The sequence below is a fragment of the Cydia splendana genome, chromosome 3, assembly GCF_910591565.1.
Source record: "Cydia splendana chromosome 3, ilCydSple1.2, whole genome shotgun sequence".
NCBI lineage: Eukaryota > Metazoa > Arthropoda > Insecta > Lepidoptera > Tortricidae > Cydia > Cydia splendana.
In genome coordinates, this window is record NC_085962.1 from 14,158,695 (window position 1) to 14,175,767 (window position 17,073).

The window sequence follows — 17,073 nt, forward strand, 5'->3', positions numbered from 1 at the left end:
TGGAAATTTATACAATACTTTTTATTTATTGATACTTTATCATACTGTAAAGTTTTTTCTGGCTGAGGAATTACTGCGGGGTCCACTACCTTTATTTACTACACTAATTAGAAAGACGGCAGGGCCGACCTGGCATAGAACCGCCGTATACAGAACAACATGGAAATCCATGAAAGAGGCATATGTTCAGCAGTGGACGCAATTATGCTGAGAAGAAGAAGAAGAAGACTATAAATTTAATTGACTGAAAGAGTTTGCGTATCATTTTTATTTATTAATGGATATGAAAAAGCTGGCACATATTAAAGATTAATTTTCTTCATATTTATTTAATACTCATTCTTTTGATGTAAGGTTACATCTCTTATGGTATTGGTACCTAATTACCAAATTTGTTAGCACATTAATATAAATGGCAAAGGTTTGAATCTAGCACAAGCTTTAGCCTAAGGACATAAATGAAAGAAAGAAGAAGAAAGATTATAAATTTATTCAGGACGATTATTACACATGTATTAATAAATCTATTGTAAAACTTTTTTAAATACGATACAAATTAAAAAATAATAATACAGACAAAGAAACGTGTCCCATCGGCTTTGCCCGGAGCGGAGCGAAATCGAAAAGGAACAGATACATTTGCGAAGAGATTGCTATTTGCCTTTGAGAATAGAAACAACGATACCTAGCGCAAAAGTGGACGGGCTATGCATAAGACAACCATGCAATGATATTCTATTTACATTAAATGTAAATATTGCTACAATAACGATTCATAATTGTTTCTTTGAAATTCTTATAGCAAAGCATTGTTGGAACTAACTTAATTACAACAATGATGTTGGCGTGTGGCTTATATACCTACATAGAGTTCGTATATGTACCAACATAAACTCTGGCTATATAGAATAAGTCTTCTAAGACAGATGTCACATTTACATATAAGTCATTCTCTTGTAATCGTTTGCCTGTGCGGATGCACAATATATTTGGGAACTTTAATATGGTATTTCATTGAGTAGTCCACGGAATACCCAACATGGCAGCAGATCGTGTACTAAATTCGCTACTCTAGTTACCATTTTCCAAAAGTGTGCGCGTGTAATTTCGTAAAATTATTTTCATTTATTCGCGAGAAAACAAAAGATGGCAACTGCCATTCAAAATGTTTCAATTGAAAAATTATCCGGAATTCAAAATTATCCGTCCTGGAAATTTATGATGCGGATGGTGCTCATCCACGACGATCTTTGGGATTGTGTGGACACGGCTAAAAATGAAAAGGAAGACGCGAAGAAGCAGGAGAAGGCGCTCGCGAAAATCGCCTTGAACGTGAAGCCTTGTGTATTTGGGTCAAACAGATCACTGTGTTATGTCTTTCCTGTAGACATACACAAGAGTTAAGGGCTATAAAGGTTAATTTTCTTATTTAACCCTTATCCACGTGAAAAGGTCCTCCTTTTATTTAGAGAACTATGATAAAATCATTACTTACATGCCCACAAGCTGTTAACTATTGCCCACAGGAGAGAAAAATGTGCTGTTCGCGATAACACACTAGTTTTCTCTCCTGTGGGCAATAGTTAACAGCTTGTGGGCATGTAAGTAATGATTTTATCATAGTTCTTTAAATAAAAGGAGGACCTTTTCACGTGGATAAGGGTTAAATAAGAAAATTAACCTTTATAGCCCTTAACTCTTGTGTATGTCTACAGGAAAGACATAACACAGTGATCTGTTTGACCCATTTCCACAAATTATAAATGCCAAGGCGGCTCGCGAAGCGTGGAGCAACCTGCAGAAGGCATAATCATAATCATTTATTGTATAATATTAATATTACATGTCACTTATTTACAAAAAATATTGAATAAAATTAATTAATAATATAGGTAATAAATAATCATTAATATAATTAATTATAACAATTATACTCTAGGTATAACTCATAATTTAAGTTTTAAAAATTCGTCGATACTGTAAAATGTGTGTTCGAGAAGCCAACTTTTTAATTTACTTTTAAAACAAGCTAGAGAAGGAGCCGAGGTGATTGACACTGGCAACTTGTTATATACAGTCGGCCACATCACGCGAGTTAGCTTCCCCGATCTCGCGAGTCGTCGCTTTACCGGCAACAGCGTGTTCGGGTGACGAAGCTCGTGGGCTGAATCAGCGCGTTTTTTAAAATGGCTCATATTTTTATAAGCATAGGTGGCAATCTGTAATATTATTACTGACGGCACGGTTAGTACACCAAGCTCCTTGAAGTAGGTCCTTACGGAGGTGTCTTGAGACAGTTGCATCACCGCGCGCACGGCTCTTTTTTGGAGTCGGAATGCTCGTTGCCAGTCCGCGGCGCGCCCCCACAGCTCTGTGCCGTACTGCAGAAGCGAGTGGATGGTTGCAAAGTAGCACGTCCGTACTACATGCCTCGGCACGACTCGAGCGAGGCGGCGCAGTGCGAAGCATGCACCGCCTAGCTTCCCACATAGCTTATCTATATGGAGAGCCCAGGACAGCTTTCGGTCTACTTCGAACCCCAAGAATGTGGTAGATTGTACCTGCTCCAAACATACGCCGCCAGCTTGAACCTTTAGTGATCTCGGTGTGCGGCCACCGACTTGAAAATGGATAAAATGAGTCTTGGTTAAGTTGAGCGCTAGGCCGTTCAGGCTAAACCACCGAGATAACTGGTTCGCGGCGTCGTTGAGACAGGTCTCCAGGTCATCCACATTTGGCGCCGTTATAACACCTGCAACATCATCTGCATACATTAGAATGTCGGCTGTTGTCATTGCTTCGGGCAGATCATTCAGCAGCAGGGAAAACAAAATATTAGAAATCGACGATCCCTGGGCTACTCCTACAGATGTAGTTAGCGGATCGGACTTAGCTAATCCCCCATCCCCCACCACAACTTGGGACCGGCCACGCAACGCATCAGTGAGGAGGCAGGAGGCTATGAGCTTTGCCGCGTATGCCGTAGTGTAGCAACTTGGCGGCAATTATGTCGTGGTCGGCCACATCGAATGCTTTGGAGAGGTCACAGCATAGCATCGCAACTTGCTGTTTCCTCTCCAGGGCATCCATTACCTTATGTATGGCTTCACGCGCTAGGTCGGTAGTGCAGCGGCCGGACCTGTACGCATACTGGCGGTCAGACAATGTATTTATCTCATTTAAGAATGCTGTCAGTCGCTGACACAACCCATTTTCCAGCACCTTAGCAACGCACGGAATGATAGACACTGGCCGGTACGCATCCTCACATTCTCTTTTTCCTTTCCCTTTGAAAAGGGGAGAGACCTTACTTATTTTTAGGGATTTTGGGCATGATCCATCTCTTAGGCATAAATTATACAAGTGCGTGAGTACCGGAGATAAAGAACCGGCGACAGCATTCAACAGATCCATGGATACGCCATAAATGTCTTTACTTGTTTTATGGGGTATTCGGGACGTTATTATGGTGTAGACTTCATCACAGGTGAAAGGCATCAGTCTTATGGAGCGGTCTGCGGGGGCGCTCGTCGTGCTCAGCTGATCGCGGACTCGGTCAAGGTCAGCGCGGGGGGCTCCGCACGCCATCGCGGCACCAACGAACCTAGCATTCATAGCATCTACCGCTTCTTTTTTTGTACTATATTTTACGCCATTTGAATCCACTACAAGTTCTGTGAAGTCTACAGGTAGCCGTACATTTTTCCCCCTTTCTTTATTTACTATATGCCACATAGTTCTGCACGAGTTTTGTGTCATGGCCATCTGGGATGAGTAAAATTGCGTTTTACGTTCATGTATTGCGTGCTTATATTCGATATTCAATTTTTCTATGTAATTTATTAACGCATTATTAGATGGAAACTTACGTTCCAAGTTAAGTCAATCAAATAGTAAAGATTTAATGTTTAATATGTCTTGTGTGATCCATGAGTCGGTATTTTTCGAGCGGAAATTCCTTTTTTTTAATGGGAAACAAGTATTTATTCTATTAGATAAACTATTATTCAACTGACTTGACAAGACTTCAGCTGTATGACCATTATTTGACACAAAACTCGCCCAGTTCATACTTTCCAACGTAGATATGAAATTGACGCGATTCATTTCAGAGTAATTTCTGACTAAACGAGATGGTAAAACAGGTTTCTAAATTCATTTGTCACGTTTAAACGCACTGCGTAGTGATCACTGATATTGGTCACTACAGGAGATGCTGTTATCAGACCTACCTCCACATTAGTGTATGCGTGGTCGAGTGCCGTGGACGAGTGAGAACTAACTCGCGTGGGGAACGTAACTTCATTCCTACAGTCGTGGGCCGTCAGAACGTCCTCCAGGTTTTTAAAGTCTAAGGTTTTTTCTCCTATGCAATTAATATTCATATCACCTAAAATGATGTAATTTTTATTTAATTCAGTGACTTTATCGAGCACACATTCGAGGTGGGTCAGAAACTCCTTAGTAGTAATTAGGTTAGTACGGTATAAACAAATAATAATGATATTAAAATCTACCAAGTAAATAGCTGATAGCTCGCATACTAATTCTTTGAACATGTCAACAATTTCAGGTACATTCACAGCTTTAATACAGTTTTTAACATAAAGGCATGACCCACCATGAAGAGATTGTTTACGGCAAAAGTATGATACTAGATTGTATTTGTCTACACTAATACATTTTAAATTAACATCAGAGAGCCAGTGTTCCGTAATTGCTAACACGTCACATTTAAGATCGGTACTTAGTAGAACTTCCAACCTATCTATTTTTCTATTCTATATGAGGACCGAGGCTTGTCACGATGGCTCGGATTGCTTCGCACATTGTTCACCACCAAATTAAGCGAATGTGCGAGTATGGAGGCATACGTGAACAAGGTCATGGATATGTCGCAGTCGGATCGTATAATCCGCCGTATTACATTACGGCTAGCCGTTTTCAAAAACAGGGGCGTTTTGAAATGCGGCGGTTTAACGATTAGCCGGATTGAATGCGGCTGAATGAGAATCCGCCGGAATGTATTCTTCGGTCTTCAACACGGCTAGCCGTAATGTAATACAGCGAGTCATTAGCCGCCGCTTTGACAGTTTTTAGTTCCCATTTTTAACACCCGTGGCGCTGCCTGACAAACGCTGGGGTGTCCATCAAATCTGGAGTTCGTCGGACTGTTTCTTTTCAAAAAACATTTCTTTCACAACTTAACTAGACGGAGCCCCGCTCCTATTTCTGAGCGGTTTGCCCTTCGGGCATCTGAAGCTACCTAACGAACCTAACCTACCTACCTATTGATTTAGTGAGACGTCCGTGAAAACATTACACTTTGGGGAAAAAAGCGTAAGTAGGTTAGGTTCGTTAGGTAGCTTCAGATGCCCGAAGGGCAAACCGCCCAAAAATAGGAGCCCCGCTTGCGGGGCTCCGTCTATTTAAGTTGTGAAGGAAATGTTTTGGAAAAGAAACACATGTAGTGCGGTGGGACCATGGTAAAAATAAATTAAATTGCAAACATTGTCAAACTCCGGTTACGTAGGCGACCGAAAGAACTGGTCACTGTACAATCCAAAATAGTAGTACGATGCGGCTAAACGTTGGCCGCCTTATTGAAGAACGTATCGCAATGACAATCCGGCTAATCGTCGAACCGCCGCATTTCAAAACGCCCCTGTTTTTGATAACGGCTAGCCGTAATGTAATACGGCGGATTATACGATCTGACTACGACAGATACATCGCAACAACTGAGCGACATCGGAGCGGCTTTGGAAGATGACTTCGTGGCCGTGATTTTACTCAGCGGTTTGACAAGCGATTACGACCCGTTGATTATGGCTCTAGAAAATTCGAACACGTCACTGTCAAGCGAAAATGTCAAAGCGAAATTGCTTCTAGAAAACGCGAGGCGCGATGAGAAAAGCGAAGATGCTACGGCTTTAGCAGCTCGGAAAGCACGCAAACCAATTAAGTGCTTCAGGTGCAAAAAGAGTGGACATGTCAAGAAGGATTGTCCTGACAACTCTGACGGCAAGAAGAGTGACCGGAAAAGCCAGGCGCACCTCACAGCGTTGGCCGCAGGAGTCAAGTTGGACGTGTGGTACGTCGACAGCGGTGCGGCGCAGCATTTTTGCAATGATCGCAGTTTTTTATCAGATTTTACAACTGTAAAGCCAAAGAAGGTCTTGATTGCCAATGGTGAAGCATTACCGACAGCTGGGAAAGGAACTGCGCAAGCTGTGTTAAAGGACAATAGTGTGAGATCGATAAGTAATGTGTACTTAGTCCCTAAATTGTCTGTAAATTTCTATAAAGAAGGATTGTACGCACGACTACAGAGGCCTGATAGGATGTTTGATCTACATAGCGGTAATATGTACGCGACCGGATATCGCGCACGCTGTCAGCTCGCTCAGCCAGTTCAACGACGCGTACGACGAGACTCACTGGAAGGCGGCGAAACGCGTTCTTCGCTATCTGAAAGGTACGCTTAATCATTGTTTAACTTTTCAGAAGTCAGGGTTAGATATCGTCGCGTATGCTGACGCCGATTTTGCGTCGAATGAGGTCGATCACCGATCTTATACCGGTTACGTCTTTAAGATTGGAAATTCTACCATCTCTTGGGAGAGTAGAAAATAATGACAGTCGCTCTTTCAAGCACAGAGGCCGAATATATGTGTTTGTCAGATGCTTGTAAAGAGGCTCTTTTTTTACGCAAGTTTCTGTTCGAAATTTACGGGGTACAGTATAGGATTACGTTGTTTAATGATAATGAGTCTGCACTGAAGTTGTGCACTAATTCTATGTACCACGCCAGAACGAAGCACATTGACGTAAGACATCATTTCATCAGAGAAATCGTTGAGGAAGGTACAATTGTTTTAAAACACTTGTCTACTGATGAAATGGTGGCCGACGTTTTAACGAAATCGTTGGCAAAGGAAAAACATGATAAGTTTGTATGTAATTTATTTGTATCGCTCAATAAATGACATGATGGTTCTAAGCAGTAGGTATACTTGCAGAAGTATAATTTGTTTTGGATCCGTTTCATTGTTTAGACTATTTACTGTTTATGTGTGACGGATACTTTGATAAATTTATACTTTTGCTATGCTTTTTGCCGATGTAATGTTTTGTTATTTTTAGATAGCGGATATGTCTATGCTTAGATTATTTAATGTGTTTAATGTGTGTAATGTGATTTACATGAGTTTATATTGGTTCAAGGGCCAGTGTTGGAACTAACTTAATTACAACAATGATGTTGGCGTGTGCCTAATATACCTACATAGAGTTCGTATATGTACCAACATAAACTCTGGCTATATAGAATAAGTCTTCTAAGACAGATGTCACATTTACATATAAGTCATTCTCTTGTAATCGTTTGCCTGTGCGGATGCACAATATATTTGGGAACTTTAATATGGTATTTCATTGAGTGGTCCACGGAATACCCAACAAGCATAACATTATTTATCATGCATTCGCAGTAGGAGGTATTTTTTAATCATAAACATTTTAATGAAACATTTATTTACAATTATGACTTTCATACAGAAACTAATAAAATTGGAAATATATTAATATCTAATTCGAATAATAAATGGTTAGCCCCAGCCCCAGCCTATACTGGGTATGTCAATACTACCTATACTACTTTAGAAAAGACAGCATCCTTTTATACCTTGCATTTTTCCGCCACATAGTACTCATAGATTTGCTATAACTGTCCTTTAAGGTGTAAAACTTCCATGGCGTTAAAGGTATTTCGTAGTTATTCTCATAAAATTTTATTTCACCGAGAACACGACAAAGCTAACATGAGTATTATAGTATAGGTACTAGGTGAGCACAAGCAATACGGAAATGTACATTTTTATCAGCCATTGTATGGACATGGAATGTAAAAGTTTCATAGTACCTAATGCTATGAATGAACTCAATCGCTTCTATACCACAGAGAGTCATAGGTACATATTAAACTTTTATTATCCCTCTTTTTGCCTCGGGAGTCATAATAAGATGTAAAGTAGAGAGTATGTCGGAAGTCCTGTACATAAAAGTAATAGGATAAAGCTAGCTAAGAGCTAGCTTCCAGATAATAAAGGTTATAAAGTAATAAAGGAAGGAGGAAGTTTCGCTACTATCGCATGCATGGTGCATGCATCTTTATTGTCCCTTTATCCATCATCTTCATTCGCTTGCCCTTATCCCATTCATTTGGGGTCGGCGCAGCATGTCTTTTTCTTCAATACCTCTCCACTATCTCTCCTCTCTCTCTCTCTCTCTCTCTCTTCTATCCTGTCTTTTATCCATACATATATAAAATGTTGCAGAGGAAAATAAAGGTTACATTGGGACGGTGACTGCGGCAGCATTACTGTTTCAATGCTTCTGTCGTAGCATAGACTCGGGCGATGTCACTGTCAATTTCCATTAGGAGTTTGTTATCCCTAAAGTAAATACAATACATATACATATAATATTATGTTATTACAAAGTAAATTGTAAATACAGGGGTCAATCACAATGAAAAAATCAACGATGATCAACTCTGGCCAACGTGGGACTCGAATCCACATCCTTGGATTGCCGGTCCAATGCGTTACCAATTCCGCCAGCTGTCCATCCGTGAATCAACGCGAATTTAGTAATTGCAACTGTGACAACGGCACTAGCGACATCTGCATTCTAAGGTTTACAACCTTGATCCACAATAAAAAGGAAAAATATATTAACATTTATTGCAATGTACCTATGTCCTATGTTCTAATTAACTACGTGCTGCCAAAAATCTCTAGCGTTTCCCACCAAATTTCTCTTTATATACCTGTTTACATTAAATTTCGTGGGAATTTTCAAAACTAATACTTGAAAGGTTTACGTTATTAAGTTTCCTTCTCGGAACGCAAATTATGAATAACTTGCTAGCTTAAATTGGAGTATAAAATATTGCACATTACTGCAATCTTATGACAAAAGCCAACAAACACGAGGTTATTATCATACAAAACTATAAGTTTATTTTTAACAGAGCTCCCGAGAATTAGTCAAGATTTTCCATTACCAGTAGACGGTACTGAAGTACGCCGAAGCGAATTATTCGAGTCAATGGGTAAGAAAACGTTAAGCGCATATGAATCTTGTTCAGTCATGCATTTGTATTACTCGTATGCTCTGTGTGAATACTGTGAATTGTGTTGTCTCGTTAGGGGAATAGAAAATGTAAACTGAATTCAAAATGTGGAGTAATTTATAGTTGTATAATTATTTATAATATTATTTCTCTAATGGCGTATTCTTGTGGCACATTAATTAGGAAGCAATTATATTATTATAATTGTATACGCCTGACAATATTATTCGCATTTTCTTTGAAATTTTGTAGTTATTCAACCATAAATATCCAAGCTATGCAAGAGACCGATCGTTTACGTGTCCCAAGCTTGAACTTATGAAATTATTTTAAAATATCAGCGCTCGCTGATTGCATTTCAGCAGAGATGACGCGACCCCGTGTAATTGGTCTGAGCGGAGGTGAAACACATCTCCTTAATAACTGCGACGCTCCAATAGTGAGGGACCGTAATATCTCCTCATTGATACCGTGTTCCTGATTGTAACAGTGAAGATTGTTTTTTATTAATTTATTTGTAGATAGTGGGTAGCTTAAAAATTATTTACTTACATTATATATTTTAAATTTCTACATCGTGCCTACAAACTAGTCAAACCTTTCTTTCAATTTTTTTTTTTTTAAACACACATTTCTCACGCAGTCAATAGAACCATTGTAGTTACCAATAATTTTCTTAAATAGGTACTTTAATTCTTTTCCATTAAATGAATCGGGTTTTATAAATATTAAATAGAATTATGATCAATTATTGAAAGTTAAACGGCAATTCTAGAAAAAAATATTTAGTTGATGGTCATTTTCCTTTACGTCCCTACAAATTAAATTGCTAAAGTTATTGTTACAAGCCTGCTTCTACTATTACTACTACTTTTTAAGCTACTGAGCTTACTGTGGGGCTAGGTCGATTTGTGTAAGATTATCCCGTAATATCCATTTATTTTAATTTATTTAGTGCTATACCTCCTCCCGGAAGTACTATAATAGTTATGCCCAGTTAAATTAAGGGTTTCACCTCGGAATGAGAGATAATAAGCTGGTATACACCTTCGTTATGACGTGTTAAAGGTCCTCTTAAAAGTCGACGCATATATCGTGTGCGCGTCAGAAGTTATTCAAGGTCAAATGTCATAAAAATCGGTTTTTCGCGGATATCAAAATTTCTATAGCTCCGATGTTTTTTACATGTAGGTAAGAATTATAGAGCATACAATTTGCTACAAGTTAGGTATTAAACATTTTTTCATACCATTAGCCGTTTTCATGATATACGGCATAGAAGGCGCAGCGGCCAGCCAAACGCACTATGATGAGGTCTTCTACAAAGTTATTTAATCATCCTTTATTGATCATATCCAGATTTTAAAAGTTGTCTGTCCAGAAGAAAATATAAAATGAGGACATTCATAAAACTAGTACAAAAACTTTCCAATTTTGACCAATCAGCTCAAGTTTTTTTACAAGAAAACTGCCCAGTAGAGCAATTATACGAAAACGGAATACGCATCTTATTGGCCATTTATAATGCTCCTAAATCTGAGAACAACCTCCATCATTTTCGTTATACTCAGTTTGTTAAGTCTACAAAGCTTAATAAACCTGTACAGCTATCAAATCTTCCACTGACAACTGCAGCAGCCCATCAGCATATAAACTGTACATATTACCAGGTACAAACATGGTTAGGGAATGACTTAGAACCCCAAGAATGGGACCCGGATTTGACAATAGATGGTAAAGATGACGAGTAGGGATCTTGATTAGAGATGCCACGAATATTCGGCAACTGTGCGGTATTCGGCCTATTCGGCCACTTTGCCGAATATTCGGTATTCGGCCGAATGTTGCGTACTATTCTGCCGAATACCGAATATCTGTTGTACCAACCTAAAAAGAAAAATTACACAAAAAAATAACCAAAAACTAGGCATATTTAATATATATTTAAATGTATTCTTGGAAAGATATAAATACGAACGTTGTTACATGCATTTGTTGATTACAAAATATTTTATTTTTATCATGGGTCTGATTTGATTGACTCTAAAACTAGTCTAACTACATTAATTAATTCTGTTCAACATAAAAATATATCTTAGCAAACATTGTGCTTTGTTGGCGAACAGTTTTCATAATAATTGTGACTCAAAATGTTTGCACGTCATGCCGAATATTCGGTCGCCGAATATTCGGTATTCGGCCGAGAGTGGGGCCGAATATTCGGTATTCGGTATTCGGCCAAATTCACTATTCGGGGCATCTCTAATCTTGATCTTTGTTTCACGGTTATCGACTACTCTTCTAGACGATTGTAACAAATAAACTCAATGAGATAGAGTCATTTTATCACAGCGTTCCTATGGCCATCTACGGTCCCCATCAACAGATCAGCTTGGTAGATTTGAGTTGAATTTTGTAGCCAAGTTTCATAGTTACATACGAACATCGGGAGTTAAATAAAAGCTTGTGAAACCATTTTCGTGTATTATTAATTATTATTACTTAAAATCTACCTCTTTCCTGTAGAAATACCTAAAGGCTACGAGTATAAAGCATAATTTTCTGAATAAACCTGTGTAAAGGGGTACCCTTTTTATATTAAACTATGTAATAAAATCATTACAATATGCACGCAAGCTGTTAACTTAATGTTCACAGGAGGCGCAACTTTTGTTTCAAAATCTATTTATGACCAAAAAGTGTCATTTTAATGATTAAAAAACTTTACATAATTTAATATTCACAGAGATTACCGCTAACCTTACGTCATAGTGCGTTTGGCTGGCCGCTGCGCCTTCTATGCCGTATATCTTGAAAGCGGCTAATCGCATGAAAAAATGTTTGGTACCTAACTCGTCGCAAGTTTTATGCTCTACAATTCTTACCTACATGTAAAAAACATCGGAGCTATAGAAGTTTTGATATCTGCGAAAAACCGATTTTTATGACATTTGACCTTGAATAACTTCTGACGCGCACACGATATATGCGTCGACTTTTAAGGGAACCTTTAACACGTCATAACGAAGGTGTATACGAGTTTTCGGCTTATTATCTCTCATTCCGAGGTTGACCCCCTTTTTAGGCTTAAGATGACTGGCCACGGAGCCACGCCGTTTTGTCGACTAAATAGAATTTAGTTTTAAGTTTATAAAATAAATACATATGTATGTTAGTCTGTAAGGTATTTGTAATATGGGCCTTGTTGCCTTATTTAAATTTCTAAATAAATAAAAGAAATTATCGATGATCTCCAGAGGAATGAATACGCTCCTGAACTGTTCGGGAACGGAGACATTCCCATTACACATCGCTACGCTCATTCCGTCATACGTTAATGGAAATGGTATTTAATATTCATGAGATAAGATATTCTTAGGATGAAAATTCGGAGCTTCACTTTAGCATATGACACGACAGACATGAGAGGGCAATTAACAAATGTAACAGTCACTTGACAGTGATGTTGTTTGTGTATACTGTGAATTTCACGGACACCTTTAAATGGGTTCATTCACTTCTGTGTTTCTGCAGAATGTAATGGAAGCAATCGATTAAATTGTAGGTACATTATGGTAATGTTTATTACCCAGAAATTACGCTATTTCTTGAGATTAGACGATAGCCTAGAGAATGTGAAGTTAAAATATACTGTGCTATGATATGCGTAAACTAATGAAAAAATAATTTGATCTCTACAATATTTTGCCAACTGCTATGTAATCTTTTCAAAAAACTTCATAAGGAGTTTAAATTAGTCAAGGCAAAGATTGCTTTTCCATATCATAATGGCTAATTAAAATCTGTCCATGTTTTTACTAAAATCTAATTTCAACTTACTAAAAAATTTAATAACCAAGCCTAACGACCAGGAATCGGAACCAGTTTTTTGAAAAAACTTCGAAATAACCATATATTTCGAATTATTTTATACTCCAAATGTAGGACTCAGTTGTGTTTTTAGGTAACGACTTCGTATTATTAGATTGCCCAATTAGAAATGAAATAATTAACAAAGAACGAAAAAATACCGGTTTCGTTCCCATACTTAAAATACCGGTATCCGAACCCTGCTAAAGACATATTTATTCCAAAAATGCGTTTGATACGTCAGTACTGCCTTACGTCCCTGATCTAGGTACATGTAAACATGTCTAAATACATCACTGTGTCTAACGACCACCGTAGTGACGACAGTCCCGGAAATTACATTTTTAATCTCCTCTGTCTGCCACATATTACCTACAACACGTCCTGTGGCAGCCATTTTATAAAAGAGTGTTCATGTTGCATTGGCTTATTAAATTTTGCGGCAAACAACGCTTTATTGGGCTGCGCTTCTTATACTTGGATTTTACTTTTGACATATGTTTCAGAGCAATATTTGTTACGTGTAAACAAGGAAATTTAATGTTGCTAATAGCAAGAGGATTTAATGGTCTCCTTAAGAGCGCTCTTACAAATAAAGTCGAAATAATGCAAAATTGATGATACTAGTCGACGAAATTCAGGACTTTGCGCTCATTATTAGAAAGAATGAGTACTTGTTCCAGTAAAAGCGTCTTCTTATCTTTATAAATATCGTTGTAAATATTAGAAAAAGGACTTATTAAATTAGTAATGATTTTTTTTCTAATGGTCGTTTCCGAAAAACCCCGTGAAGCACTGAATGGCGAGCTCTTATTTGGAAATGTTGAGAATTTTACTGTGCTAAACCTGGCTATTTTGTATTACTAATACCCTGTACTTTAGGCATATCAAACTATATTTTTCCTACATACCTTTGAGAAAGAGAAAATCAAAGTAAAACGAACTCGATTTTCTCTCCGAAACAAGTGTCAATTCCTACGAAAATCTACTTAATATCGAAGTCATTTTCATACTCAAGCAATCTGCAACGTTTGCTTATACTGTTGGTATACATTAGTGTTTATGAAATTCTACTATAATTTTTTGGCAATTTTTTGAAAACTACTCTATATTACCGATGACGCGCGCTGCGCCAGCTCAGTGCCGCGGCAGAGCTTGTAGAGGCAGGACGTGTGTCGGTCGGCTCCGCACATTTTCAACGGCGACGACGAGGTTTTTTATCATTGTGTGCGGCGGGCGCCGTGTAAAACGCTATACTGTGTGCGTGTAAACCGCAACGAGAGACTTTGATCCTAGCACTGTTTTTATAGTATTATAATTTATAATTGTACAGTTTAATAAACTACCGGACAGGATTAAAAATATTTGAAACGACCTGACATTCTATATGTATTTATTTGACTCGAGATAGTACTCAGGGTCTGATGATGGAGCCGGAAGGTGGTCACCGGTACCAATCAACCATGCAACTAAACCACTTCGTGTTTAGGCTCGTTTTATTCATCTCAACAAGATCTTTGACACAAGATAGTACTCAGGGTCTGATGATGGAGCCGGAAGGTGGTCACCGGTACCAATCAACCATGCAACTAAACCACTTCGTGTTTGGGCTCATTTGATTCGGCTCAACAAGATCTTTGACTTAAGATAGTACTCAGGGTCTGATGATGGAGCCGGAAGGTGGTCACCAGTACCAATCAACAATGAAACTAAACCACTTCGTGTTTAGGCTCGTTTTATTCGTCTCAACAAGATCTTTGACTTAAGATAGTACTCAGGGTCTGATGATGGAGCCGGAAGGTGGTCACCGGTACCAATCAACCATGCAACTAAACCACTTCGTGTTTGGGCCAGGGACCGGAACCGGTTACCTTAACCGGGGTTTTTCATAGGGTTATTTTAGAAGTGGTTATAAAAACCCCTACCATAACGGTAACCGTCTGATAAGGTAACACTTTGATTCGGTAACCGTATCAGATCGAGTTAACCGCGGTTACCGGTAACCGAAATAAAAACCCAGTCGATTCAGTTACCTCATAATAAGGTTTTGAACCAGTTCAAACGATTGTAATCTTTACGCACACTTAAATTGAACTTATTATTGAATAACCGTGGTTGGCATGGGCGGTCTATTGAGTCTCCAGCACAAACATGTTTCTTTGTCGGTAACTTCGCTTATTGTCAATTCAAACAATATTGTACTTTGACTCCTTAAGCTAAAATTGAAAACATTATTGGGCGATTACAGTATTATTTTGGAGCGACAGCCGCAGCGCGGCCATTCCTTTGTTTATCTTTATACTTTTATACCTGTGTGTTCCTATTGTTTTTGTACATTTCGGAGCAATTTTAGTTTGGAATTTTTAGAAAAGGGCTTCCTGCAAGTAAACACCATCCTATCCTAGCAATATCTGTTATTGTTTAGTAATATTTTTAATGCTACTTAGATATTATTTTTTTATTTTCGTGTTCAAACTTGGTATGTACCTACAGATTAAAGACTGGTTTAAGGAAAAAATTTAACCTAACTAGTAATTTTACTGGTAGTTATAGTTTATCTTTAGATAGAGTGATTAAAAAAATCACGTTGTGATAAAGATACATGCGTTAGCGGATTGTGGTAGTGTGGTAGATATTTAACCATTGTTGATAAATGACATAATACCTAGTTATTATCAGCTTATTTTATAATAAGCAATTACTTTTAAACGTTTTCAGATGCGGTAAGTTGTGTCAGCTAAAAGTCGTAATTTACCTTGTTTTGCTTAATGCAGCGAGCAGAAAATATATATATTATCTATAGCAGTGATAACCTTATTTTAATACTTCAAATCTTTCATTAATACCAGAATTCATTATATTTATTAAGTATCTGTAACATTGGAAAGGTGAAATAATTTTGATTAAATTAAATAGATACGTACTTAGTAAGCAGTGTTGGGTATTCAAGAATAAAATCATTATTTGAATAAGAATTCCTAAGAATAAAATCATGTTGATTTATTCCCGTCAAAATTATTCAAATAAAAAATTTAATTATAATAATCTCATTCTTTGAGGGTTTATTGGAGGGTTGTGGTCATATTCTTCCACGGTGACCAACCGGCTTGGAAGATGTGTATTTTTATTGGTTGTCGAGTTTTCTGTATAATCCGTGTGAGAGAGGGGCGGTGATTGCTATAAAACAATGTTTGTGCTGTCTTGTTTTGGTGTGTTGGCTGGGTTCCTGGGGACTAAATAGTTCAGCATGCCTGGTTTGACAATTCCCTCGGATAGGCTAGATGTCCTCTTAAGCGGCTCTTGAGTCTTGTTTTTCTTGCTAGCCTGTACTTTGGGTTCTTCTTGGGATGATACGTTACTTTCAGGTGACAGTGAGAGCATCCTTTTATTGTTGTTTGTAGAGTTCGGGTTCTTGCTGCGTATAACGAGTTTGTCGTATTTAATTGTGGCTGAGTTTCCCTTCTCTTTCTCGATGCGCAATTGCTCTTGTAACTGTTTTCTTTTTTCTAGGACGTTCTGTGGGTAGTCCTCTTTTATATAATACGCGGTGTCGTTCAAAACCCTCCTTTGTTTGTACAAGTTTATTTTGAGTGGATGAAATCAACGACGGGCTAGTGGAAACTGTCCACACAGTAGGGTCTAAGTTTTTTAGACCCCGCCGTAAAGATAGACCTCAGAAATTGACCGAGCAAACCTTAAACCTCATGGCTGAACGACGCTCGCTACAGTTGCAGTCTCCCGATGACGCGGAGTCATATAGGCAGCTCAATAGACGTATATCTAAGTCCTTGCGACATGATCTGCGTCTCTTTAATACTAACCGTATTAAAGAGACTATTGAGCGAAACCAAGGCTCCAAAGTGTTCGCAAAGGACAAGTCTATTGGGCAAAGCCAGCTGACAAAGCTGAAACGGGAAGATGGCAGCATAGCGTCGAGCAAAGCGGAGGTTTTAGGTGAGATCGAGAGGTTCTATGGACAGTTATACACTTCGATCGCAAAGCCCGTTGACAGCTTGGTAGGAGATCCAAGAGCCAAGCTGTCCCGACATTATACCGAAGATATC

The 17,073-nt window shown here is 38.3% G+C and overlaps 1 protein-coding gene and 1 non-coding gene across 2 annotated transcripts; both read right to left on the reverse strand.

The window, feature by feature from the left end:
• Positions 1 to 2,940: 2,940 nt before the first annotated feature.
• On the reverse strand, positions 2,941 to 4,385 carry LOC134806735 (uncharacterized). Its single transcript, XM_063780056.1, has 2 exons — positions 4,233 to 4,385; positions 2,941 to 3,765 (listed from the first exon to the last, which is right to left on the reverse strand). Exons 1-2 carry the CDS (start codon positions 4,383 to 4,385, stop codon positions 2,941 to 2,943), a joined length of 978 nt encoding a protein of 325 aa, XP_063636126.1.
• A 4,173-nt stretch (positions 4,386 to 8,558) lies between these two features.
• Positions 8,559 to 8,630, reverse strand: Trnaa-ggc (transfer RNA alanine (anticodon GGC)). Its single transcript has one exon. It is a non-coding gene; the product is annotated as a tRNA-Ala (tRNA).
• Positions 8,631 to 17,073: the final 8,443 nt, after the last annotated feature.